The sequence below is a fragment of the Lampetra fluviatilis genome, chromosome 31, assembly GCF_964198595.1.
Source record: "Lampetra fluviatilis chromosome 31, kcLamFluv1.1, whole genome shotgun sequence".
NCBI classification, from domain to species: Eukaryota; Metazoa; Chordata; class Hyperoartia; order Petromyzontiformes; family Petromyzontidae; genus Lampetra; species Lampetra fluviatilis.
In genome coordinates, this window is record NC_136305.1 from 10,356,185 (window position 1) to 10,367,881 (window position 11,697).

Here is an 11,697-nt window from a genome sequence, read left to right on the forward strand (position 1 = left end):
AGGAGCTGGGCGTGGCCTCCGCGTGTCCGGCTCCCGTCTAGGTGGGCTCAGCCCGAAACGAGCGGCGTGGTGTGTAAGCGTCGCAGGCTTGCGCCCCACCTCCCTTAGTCGCGGGGCGTGATGCTTGAGCGGGGGAGCTCCGCCTGCTAACCGAGGCGAGAGAGCCTCGTGCGACCGACAGACAAGAATTAGTCTTTTATTTTTCTTCAAAAGGTCACCGGAGGTTGTCTACAAGTGTCGTGGTCATTGCGGTGGATGTTGCCCGCTGGGCAGGCCTCTGTTTAGGGGCACTCGCGGGCAAGTAGTGAGCCCCACGAGGTGCGGGAAGAGGCCGGGGTCGACCTCTCTCTCTCGCCATGGGCGACTTCAGTGCGCGGCTCACGCAATACCTGGAGGGGAGGATCTCGTTCGAGGAGTTCGAAAGGCTGCACGGAGACGCGGTAGTGAGTGCCACTACAAATGTTCACTCTTTATTGTTACCAGCTAAGTCCCCCACCGACCTATACTCTTGTGTAGGTCATTCTCTGAAGCGACCCGGCAATTACAAATGATGATAGGCAAATAAGTGGCGTTTGTGTAAATGTATGGCAGCCAAATCATCTAAACGGCGTGTTGAATTTAAATGTGGATAGGGGAGAGAAACAAATCCACGCGACCACAGGGAGAACATGCAAACTCCAAATGTACAGGAGCCAGGGTAGAGATTGAACCCACGACCTCCTCCTGCACATCAGGCGAGGCAGCGAGTCCCGGTTCAATACCAATTCAATATATATAATCACTTGTACACATGAAAAAAAACCATTTCATGTAATAATAGTTAGCATGGCACCTGCACACGAGCTAAGTTTATCTCCAACCCCGTGGCAGACGCGTCCAAGGGAAATGAGTTGGGAGCGATGTTTGCCGTGGCTTGGATCTCACCACTCAGGACGACAGGTTCAGAGTTCAGTGTGCGAACCACTGCGCCACCACTCCAAATGTAAAGCAAAACCTTAATACAATTCCCATTCATGGACCCTGGAAAGACCTTGTTTGTGTCTTCCCCGTTCTCTCGCCCCCTGCTTGCCACTTGTGGAGGCATTAGAGGAAGAGTTTTAATGGCCTGGACGATACTTTGCCCATTGGGACAGTCACGCACGTGCAGGGATGATTACGCTCCGATAACGCAGTGGGTTGATGTCAAAGGAGCACTTTATTTAGTTTGCGAATGCCTTTACACGTGACTTTACAGATACACCGTAAAAATCAATATGTATGTCGACGTTTTGTGAGTGGACGACGTCACCACGGAGCCATGCGACAGCCTAGGAGCACTTGAATCACAGCTCCATTCACCTTAGCTACACGTGGTCTCAGTGCTGTCTTTCGTGGTCTTGTAATAACGTATGAAACATGTCACTGCGCTGCCGAATACGCACGTTCGCACACCGCAGCCGTGGCTATAGGCGTCTAAAGAGAGCAGCAGCATATGGCCTTGCATAGAGGCGTGAGTGTTGAAGGCTGTCTTGTGGGCCGGCAGGGCTTGGTGGGAGGAGAAGATGATGAGCAGCGGCCTGGCTGCTCAAGTCGGGCTCGTCTACAGGAGGTTGTCGCCTCACGCAAGCCCTCGGACTCTGACGGGTCATCAGGTGAGGGGGGACCTGGGGAGGCCGGGTGCCAGCAACTCCGGCAGTGTGCTTTCGTATCTTTACAGGGCTTAACTTCAACTCGTTCTGAGCAGGTTGGCAAAGCAGAAAATATTTCCACGTGTGGCACACAACATCCAGTATACGGCCCGCTGTGATTGTGGCTCCTTGTCACGTGCCGAATCTGGTCAACTTGCAAGCCAGAACGTATTGAGAAATTCATCCCTGAATCTATTTGAAGGGGTCATGGACAAAGCACTTAATGCATGGCTGCCATGGTGCAAAGTGCTGACGACTTGCACACAAGGGTCTAGCGTGGAAATTTACCCCCCTCACTGACATCCAAGAGGTCGCAAACGGGTTTTGATTCCTTACCCGTACCCGGCCGCACCAGGGTCGCAAATGGGTACCCGTACTCGGCCGGGTACGGGTACCCGTTCCCTACCCATACCCGTACCCTACCAGAAATGAGTGACAAACGGTTACTCACCAGTGACTCACGGCCTACCTGTACCCGTACCCGGCCGCACCAGGGTCGCAAACGGGTACCCGTACCCGGCCGGGTACGGGTAGGGTACGGGTATCGGGTACCCGATTGCAACCTCTGCTGACATCCCAACCACAGCACCTGGAACTCATCACAGAGCCCTGCCAAGTTCACTGCCTGCTTCACATTTAAAATTCCACGAAAACGGTGTCCAGCATCAGTGGAAATGATGCATGAGGCATAGCGGCTGAACTCTGTCGTACTGTCCTTTTGTGAGCGCTCTTGTGCTGTAAACACCCATGCTGTATAAATAAATATTTTGATTCTGATGTATGTATATACATTAGTATACAGCATATGAAGATTATTCGGTCAACAATAACACACTTTAATCCCATTAAGAATCATTCTTATATGATGTAATGTCTTTTGTAGATCGTCGTAGTCTTGTGTATTGAATGATAAATGTTTATAAATTAAACTGCAGCTGCGCCGTTATGCTGATCGTTGTTGAGCTGCGAGCGCTATCCGATGTCGCAATAGACGAGGCTGCAGATGGCGTCAGCAAGAAGGTGCAGAGGGCCTTTGACCTGATGATGGAGAACCGTGTGACGGGGAGCGAGGAGGAGGTGGCAGACAACGAGGACCTCGAGACAGGAGATGTCTTTGCTCTCGAGATGGAGCTGCAGAGGGAGCACAAACGCTTGCAAAAGGTTTGTTTTAAACGAGCGAGAGAAAGCCTTTGCATTTACAATGTGAGCTCGCCTGTGCTCAGAGTTCATCCGTAGGGGATTGTTGTGTTTTAAGGAAATGTTTGTTATTGTTACTGCTGGATACTATAGGTAATGCTAAAGTTATACTTTTTTTTCCTGGATAGGAAAGACTTCCACGGAGCAAACTCCCAAAGGTACTGCGAGGCTTGATGGGGGAGGCAAATATTCGCTTTGCACGTGGCGAACACGAGGAAACCATCAAGATGTGCATGGAAATTATTCGGCAAGGTATGTGGTTCGTTAATTGTGGACACATGGGATAGTTTGTTTCACCGCAGAGACACTCAAATCTCTCTAAGAATGATTATTTATCCAGTGCTGTAAGAGCAGACGTCTGTGCAAGCATCGGATTAAAACAGTCGTGTGTTTTTGTAATTGATGGTGCGATAATACAATACAGTTTGGATTTATGTTGTGCTTAAATGCAACTGTATTTAAAAATGCTGTACAGAGACAGTGGGCACATTTATTTAATTCAGAGAGGTGGTCAGTCATAGACATCGGGACAAAAGGAAAGTCTTGAGCCTTGACCTGAACAGCAGCAGGTAGTCGTCAACAATGATAATTGGGGAAAGTGAATAATGAGAAACTATTGTAATATTTTGTTCTATTATCAAAATATTTTATCTTCCCATGATTAATCTTTCAGTGCTTGTCGATTAATGGCTGCAGGCATTGCATCGCCACATGAATAAACATTCTGATTCTGATCAACCGTTTAATCATCGTGTATCTGTGTGTGTGGCAGCTCCATTGGCCCATGAGCCCTTCTCCACGTTGGCCATGTTGTACGAGGACTGTGGGGACATGGAGAAGTCTCTGCAGTTCGGCCTCATCGCCGCCTACCTGAACCCCAGCGACCCCGAGGAATGGGTCAAACTCGCCGAGCTCTCCTTGGAGCAGGACAACATTAAGCAAGCCATTTTCTGTTACACCAAAGGTGGGCAATGCAAACCTTCAAATAATGTAATTAATTCATTTACACCATTTTGTCAGTCTTAACTTGCCCTCGCTGGCCAGCATTTGGTCAAACACTTCCCCCATACCCGACAAGGTGTGGAGAGACCCTCATCCAGCAGTGACTACGTGAAATTAATTTATCTTGAAGTGCCTCATTGCGTCTTAACACACTGTGTCATCAGGGCCTTGCATGTAAATGTTTGGTCATTCCATCCACGATCCACTCAATCTTACTTCCAACGTGATATATTACAGCTGTGCGCCACCATGCTCATCTATAACCTTTAGTCCAGATAACATCTCGGTGGCGAGACGTTAACTCCTTTGCCTGGTATGCAAGAGGTTGTGGGTTTGATCCCGACCCTGACACCTGTATATTTGGAGTTTGCATGTTCTCTCCGTGGATGTGGGCATTTTTCTCAGGTTCCCCCGGTTTTTCGCTCCACTTTTGAGAATCAACATGCATTTATAGCATTTGGCTGCTATAAATTGCCACTTTATAAGCCACTTTGTTGAGCTATCATTTGTGGGCCAAATGGCTTCTGAAAAGAGCTGAACAGCTCGATAGGCCTTACCTGTTAAAATAAAAACAATTAATATTTAACGAAAATTTGTTTATAGTTTGACAGATAATGTAATACGTACTAGTTTTATATACACCAAACATCATTATAAACATAACACACTCGAGACGTCATTTCGTTTTCTTCCCTGGCAGCCATCAAGTACTCGCCGAGCAACACTCAGTATCTGTGGGAGCGATCCAACCTCTACGAGCAGCTGGGAGAGCACAAGCAGGCCATGGATGGTTACCGGCGCATCCTGGCGCTGCTGCCGGAATCCGAGGGCGGACACTTCATGCAGATCACCCGCGACATGGCCAAGTGAGCGGCACAGTCAAGCTCGCTGTCACTCGATCCTCACCCTGGAACGTTTTTTGCTCTTGCGGATTTTTTTGATTTGCATTAATCCATTAACTTCATTCACCTCTCGTAACTGCCTGTCCGCTGCAATCCATTGGCTGTCATACTTATTGCCGTTGTTAGTTGCAGTGGTTAGTTTCTCAGTCAATCAACCATTGGTTGGCACCTAGGTCTGTCCCGTGACCACCTTCCAGCGGGCATTCAATACTTTACTTGGCCTTAAAGTGCACATAGCCTGGCACAGGTGCCTTGGTAATGTCACCGCCACTTAGTGGCGAATGGCGGTTGTTGTTAGTTATAATGTGCATTGTTGCACATTGCATCTATGTTTACGATCACTTGAAATACATGGCTGCTTGTGTTATCTCTCCATTTGAATTCCATGGCCATCACATCCAGGTTCGCTTTGCAAAATAGCCCATGCAGTAGCCTCAAGTTCACAACCAGTCAAATAAACTCTTACTCTGTACTGATGTGCTTTTCCTGGTGTAGCTACCAATGCATGTGTTACACGTCTGAAGTCAAAGTGATTTCCTGCATAAATTAGCATTGAGGCAGTGTTCATCTCCTGTTTACAGCCATGAGCCAGTAGTGGAATTTACACATTACTATCGTGGGTGAGTCTATCCATCAGACAACCATTATTATTGACTTCCCCACAAAGTGGTATTTATTTTATCGACCCCAGGGGAATGATGGGTTTTCAGCACCCAAGCAGGATGCGAACTCGCAACATTCTGATTACGAGAGCAGCTCACTCTTCTGCTGAGCCACCTGATCAGTTACAAATGTGTTGCCATGGGAGAATATTAAAATGCTAGTTTTCAGGGACAACCACTTGAAGTATTGATTCTTAGTTTCCCAGTACCACGTCTCCTGAATTATGTCGGCATCCATAATAACGTGAGCTCAGTGATTGGTCCCGGGCTTCACACGAACTTGTTACACTGGACTGTGTGGCTCCATTAGGAGTTACTACGAGAGCAAGGACGTGGCTGGTGCCATTGGTCTGATGGAAGATGCTCTGCTCAAGCACCCGAACCTGGTCACCATGGAGGATCTGCACATGACGGCTGAGCTGTACATTGTCAGCAAGCAGTTTGCGAAGGCATTGCAGGTGCGGCTGCCACCCTGTCACACTGCTCAGACACAGGGACAAGCTTGCCTGCTGTCATACCACCAGTAGCATTGATTTACAAGTTGGACTTGTGACATTGCTGTTATTTTCATGGATTTAATCGTTAACACCTGTATTAAATTGTTTCAATGTGTGGTGCAGGTAATAACAAAATTTGCAAAAATCAACCTGGAAGAAGAAAAGGATGGACAGGCTGAAGCAGGTAAATATGTGTTAACTGCTGATGTGTCCGATCAGCTCCTTGCACCTTTGATATTTTTGACACCTCCGATTAGCACGGTTGGCTACATATGGTGCGAAATAAATTCAACATACATACCTGCTGCACGCGTGAGTGTGGTGTCAGTGGCTAAGTGGCGACTCCGCTGTGTGTGTCTCCAGGAGAGATAAAGTCGTGCACAATTCCAGAGAACATCCCCGTAGATGTGAAGGCAAAACTAATGGTGTGCCTCATTCACCTGAAGATTATGGGTCCAGTTAAGGTAAGCGGAACACCCCCCTCCTACTTGCAATTGTATTTACTGTAGTAGTGAACAAATCTTATAAAGAAATGTAGTTAAACTCCAAATTAAAATCAACGTGACAGCCAATATCATTCGATTTTTGAAGGTCTTCATTTTTGTTATTTTCTAAACAATAACACAATAGTAAAATCTCAGTCTAGAGCCATAACATAAAACCAGACCACCTTTATGTACATGTGCAGCCCTTATCCACTGCTGGATGAGGCCTCCCCATACAGTGTTGGTCATGGGACATATTTGACCGTACTTCACGCTGATCTGTGCACATTTGTTAAAGGTGGGGAGCATAGACGTTGGGAGCATATTACATTAAATAGTATTTGCTGCACTGCTCTCTATTGCCCATAAGACCTGTTTGAAGCAAGGCGGTCACTAGCCCATACGAGCACTTTTCAGGTTCAACCCTACTTAGCTTCCGAGCTCTGACGAGATTGGGTGTATTCAGGGCGATTTGATTCAGTCTCTCACCTCCTCTGTGGATGCGTACATATCCGCCGTGGGCGTGATCGCGCGTGACGTGGGTGGTTTTGTCACAGACGCTGGTTTCCTGGCTGATGGAGCAAAACCCCGAGGACATGGGCGACCTCTACCTGGACGTAGCCGAGGCCTTCCTGGAGGTCGGGGAGTACAACTCGGCCCTGCCGCTGCTCGCCTCCCTTGTCTGCTCCGAGCGATACAACCTCGCCGCCGTCTGGCTCCGTCATGCCGGCACGTGACGCCCATTCATGATTTTCACCGTCAGTTTCACGAATGCCAGATTTACCACCGCTGTCTGGCTCCGTCACACCGGAACGTGACGCCCATTCATGATTTTCACCGTCAGTTTCACCAGTGCTAGACTCGTTGCTGCCGTCTGTCTGCCGTCACGCCAACACGTGACACTCATTCATAATTTTCACCGTCAGTTTTGCCAATGCTAGAGTTGTCCTTCAGGAAAGTTATCGTGAAAGGTGCAAGGTCGCTGCAGTTATACAAAACTGGAATTATTTAGGTTGTGTGTAAATGCAGCTATACCTTAACATGCTGTACAGATAGTAGGACAATTGAATACACGAGATACCACCAAAGAAGGATATTTTTTTACATGTCATTTTGTGCTTAAGTGTTTTGTAGTTTTGATATAAATCACGTCTAGTGCTTTATTTGTTTTAACACAATTCGATAGTTCCAAAGGTACAGATATTGGACATTGCAAAAATACAATATCAAATGCAGAATTTCAAGTTCAGGATCCTGCACTCACTCCAAGTTCAAGTCATTGCAATGAATGCCTCATTCTTTCAAAGAGGCATTCATCTAACATTAAGTGAATGGCCAAATAACATTATACGCACACTTTTATTTCACCCTATGTGGATTGTGCTGCGGATAGTTATTTTTTTGTCATATCGACGGCGTTCCGTTCTATCCTCCCCCGTGCCACCTGCGCAGAGTGCCTGAATGCATTGGGCCTGACGCAGCGGGCTGCCGAGAGCTACAACCAGGTGGTGGCCCTTGCCCCCATGCACCTGGGAGCCCGGATGTCTCTGTCCGCGCTGCAGCAGCAGCTGGGCCAGCCCGAGAAGGCGCTGGAGGCCCTCAACGCCCCACACACAGACGAGCTGTCCGACTGCGAGGACACCGCAAAGCAGGTCTGTCCGGACTAGTAGAACCTCTCGAGCCACTAGCAGAGCCTAGGACACACTAAGGCGCTGTGACATTGCTGAGAAGATGCAGTGAAATGCTAAACAAGGACTTCACCAGATCACAACCAGGGCCATGCAGCGCTACCCCAGGCCATATAATCTAATTTGCCCATGAATGTTTGTACGTATATTTATTGAGCTACTGAAAATAATATAATTAACCTAACAGGTAACTAATGAAACTAATTATTTGGTGCTTTGCAATGGAAGTGCTGCACAAACTCAACATGAACTGCTTTTTGTGTTTAGTTTGGTGTTCTCCCACTCCTACATACATACATATAATCACATAATTCAACACATTCGTCAACAACACTGCCTTAAAAAGGAAAAGTTTCCAACAGGTTACAGTTCGAGCAGTGACCTTCATAGCACAACAAATATAAATAATGATCAGCTCTGACGTAAAAAAACGGTTTTTTTTAATTGAGGATGTTTTTCCTAATAAAGCGTGCATTTCTTGTGTTTTCAGGAAATTCAGTTGCTGTTGCACCGATCAATTCTGCTATGTTCTCAACGGAAAATGGCCGACTGTGTGGACACACACCTCATGTTACTCTCGATGCTCCTGAAGGTACCGATAACCATCCGTTGACCTCATTGACATCATCATTACATTTAGTTTTCCCCAAGATTAGCGATTTCATGCAACACAATGCAAAGTTCCTTTGGGGGAAGTATCTCGTTACAGATGTATGTTTACTCAGAAGGTTTTGTTGAACCTGTGCGGTGTTGTGGCTGTGCGATGGCTGGAAGGGGGCCATGGTCAGGTCGCAGGTGTCTGTGGTGTCCAGCACCAAGGATGGCGCCCGGCACCTCTACCTGTTGAAGAGGTCCGACGAGACGCCTAAGAAGGGCACCAGCTCTGTGCTGGACAACATGCAAGGTGGAGTTTTCAATTTAGGTTCAATGCGTGACCGCATTAGGTCTGCCTGTCTGTTCCTTCTAACCCTGGGGCATTACTGTAATGATAAGAAAACCGCCCAAATTGATCAGATGGGTTAGCGTAAATTTGGAGATGCAAAACGAAGGAAATGGACTGTTTGCAAATACAGTTGTAGCATTTTGCTCCGTCGGTTTCGGCACTGCGAATTTACATGGATATATCTAAATCGGCTCAAGTCTCTCGTAACGGACTTGGCTTATGCGTGACCACCCCCACTGAATCCCTGCCCTCTCCCCACAGACACTGCTCTGTGCAGCTCACTTCTGCTTGCACCTTCTCCCTCTTCCCTCCCATTTGAACACTCTCTTATCTCCGACATCTCAGCCCAGTCATTTATCCTCCCCCCCTTCCTGCCTGACGCTTTTTCTTTCTTTCTACTGCTCATCTTGAGCAATGCCCTCTTTGTATGTCTGTCTTCCCCCTTTTCTGGTCATCTTGGCCTCTGCCCTTTTCTGCAACTGATCCTACTCCCATTCCCGTGGCGTGACATGGGTAAAAGGTTTTCTACTTCAAAGACGAATGCATGCTGGCAAGCGTTACATAATTTATGCAAACGTGCGCTTTTATGACTTATTGTACCCACTGACCGTCAAGCTTCAGGTCCTCCAGCCTTTCTCATCCCCCCGTGTTCGGGCAGGTAAGGCCAGCCTGCTGGGCCGAGAGATCTGGTGGGACCTGCTGCAAAGGGCCGTGTGCGAGCTGGCCAACCTGGGCCGCCACGACGAGGCCGAGTTATTGTGCGACACCGGCCTGGAGTTCTACTACTTCTACGAGGACCGGCCCAAGCGCAAGGAGCTAGAGAGCCTCGGACTCTCCGCTGCGTTCCTCAGCAAAAACTTCCGCAAGGCGTACAACTACATTCGGTTAGCGACCGCATCAGTTATTTAAACGTTGTTATGTATGGCGCCATCAGGTACTAGACTTGGTTATTTTTAATGATGAACCTTTATTTCAAAGATGGAAAACTGTAATAATATAACCCTGTTAACTCGTAGAATCATCCTCATGGAGAATTTAAACAAGCCGCAGCTTTGGAACATCTTCAACCAGATAACGGCAAACTCCCAGGACATCAGACACCATCGGTTCTGCCTGCGCCTCTTGCTGAAGAACCCAGACAACTTGCCGCTGTGTATTCTCAATGGGCACAACGCGTTTGTGGCCGGAAGCTTCAAACACGCACTGGGTGAGTGTTCATGCAGACAGCGCAGGTCAGGCACAGGCGCCGAGATGCCGTATTCGAGATGCACGAGGCGTGCGATTTCATCTGCGTCTTTTTGCCCATTACGTTGACATGTTTCTCATTTCAGGGCAATATGTTCAAGCCTACAGGACTAACACGAAGGAGCCCATGTTCTGCCTGTGTATCGGCCTAACCTTTGTTCATATGGCATCTCAGAAGTTCGCCAACAAAAGGCATCCGCTCATCATTCAGGTTATGATGCACATCGTGTTGTTGCAGCCATAGCTCGACTACAAGGTGACGTTTGACTTTTTCAATGTCGATAACCGGGCGGCCACCCAAAGTGACTGAGTAACCAATACAAACCAAGCAGACGACCTGACACTCATAAACTGATGATGCATTGAAACGAGTCATGTAACGATTTACCTCCTGTAAATAAATACATTGCCACCATTTATTGTTACATTTTATTCCAATAATCAATAGTTTTTTGTCTTGGGCTTTAATTTATCCCATTTAATTTGTTTCAATCGTTAGCCTGTGTAATCTATATTCAATTTGCATGAATTAAGAATAATCGATTATCACAAGCACAATTACCTATTTTAATCAATGAATTGCTCCTTGCCCAAATGGCACAGCCTATGCCGTTGCTCAGGGAGGATGTGCGGGTTGTGCTTGCAGGGGTTTTCCTTCTTGATGCAGTACCTGGAGCTGCGTGGCCATGGGCAGGAGAGCTACTACAACGTGGGCCGTGCTCTCCATCAGCTGGGCCTCACCCACCTCGCCATCCACTACTACCAGCAGACCCTCGCCTGCCCGCCCCCACAGTGCCAGGTGAACCACGCACGAATTTGCAATGTGCTCGCAACATTGAAGGCATGCTTTCAGTGGCATCATTTATCCGTTTGCCACGTGAGAAATGTTAAAACGTTAAAATAAATACATGACTGAGCTTTGGTGGTTTTATCTGCCATCGTAAACTTCGAGGGAAGGCAGTAGAGCCGCAAGCCGACATGGCATGGGGAAGCCTTCATCCAGTCGTTGATTTGACAAAAGACTGTTTTTGAAAGTTTTGTACTCGTTCTAGGGAATGGATCCACAGCAGCTGGACTTGAGGAGGGAGGCTGCATACAACCTCTCCTTGATCTACCAGAGCAGCGGCAACCCTGATATGGCCCGGGCTACCATCCACAAATATATTGTCATTTGATGGACATTTGCCTGCCGGGGGATTGGTGCCTTTCCATTGGCAGCATCTCAAGTCCCTCCATTCATGGACTGTCTGCATTCTTTTGGTATCGGGTTATTCCTCAGCAGAGAATAAGTTCTACCAATAATCTCCATATTGACCTGCATGTTTAGTTTTTTTCACATTACAACTCGTATAGGTTATACTGCATTAACATGTACTTTTACAAGAAATCTGACAGTTACAAAGCATTTT

The 11,697-nt window shown here is 47.5% G+C and overlaps 1 protein-coding gene across 1 annotated transcript; it reads left to right on the forward strand.

Moving 5' to 3' along the window:
• The first annotated feature begins 11 nt into the window (after positions 1–11).
• Positions 12–11,695, forward strand: GTF3C3 (general transcription factor IIIC subunit 3). Its single transcript, XM_078871091.1, has 18 exons — positions 12–443; positions 1,523–1,631; positions 2,659–2,828; positions 2,993–3,116; positions 3,637–3,828; positions 4,567–4,732; positions 5,741–5,888; positions 6,051–6,111; positions 6,291–6,391; positions 6,970–7,141; positions 7,865–8,064; positions 8,591–8,692; positions 8,875–9,004; positions 9,702–9,927; positions 10,060–10,250; positions 10,375–10,499; positions 10,935–11,087; positions 11,341–11,695. The coding sequence occupies exons 1-18, from the start codon at positions 357–359 to the stop codon at positions 11,461–11,463; spliced, it is 2,580 nt and encodes an 859-aa protein (XP_078727217.1). The 5' UTR covers positions 12–356; the 3' UTR covers positions 11,464–11,695.
• The last annotated feature ends 2 nt before the right edge of the window (positions 11,696–11,697 follow it).

What these genes read in the sequence shown, in the direction of transcription:
- GTF3C3 (XM_078871091.1), top strand. Translation starts at nt 357, where the DNA reads ATGGGCGACTTCAGTGCGCGGCTCACGCAATACCTGGAGGGGAGGATC. An exon ending in AGCACAAACGCTTGCAAAAG is followed by an intron (nt 2,829 to 2,992) that starts GTTTGTTTTAAA and finishes TTTCCTGGATAG; the next exon opens with GAAAGACTTCCACGGAGCAA. An exon ending in GGCATCCGCTCATCATTCAG is followed by an intron (nt 10,500 to 10,934) that starts GTTATGATGCAC and finishes TTGTGCTTGCAG; the next exon opens with GGGTTTTCCTTCTTGATGCA.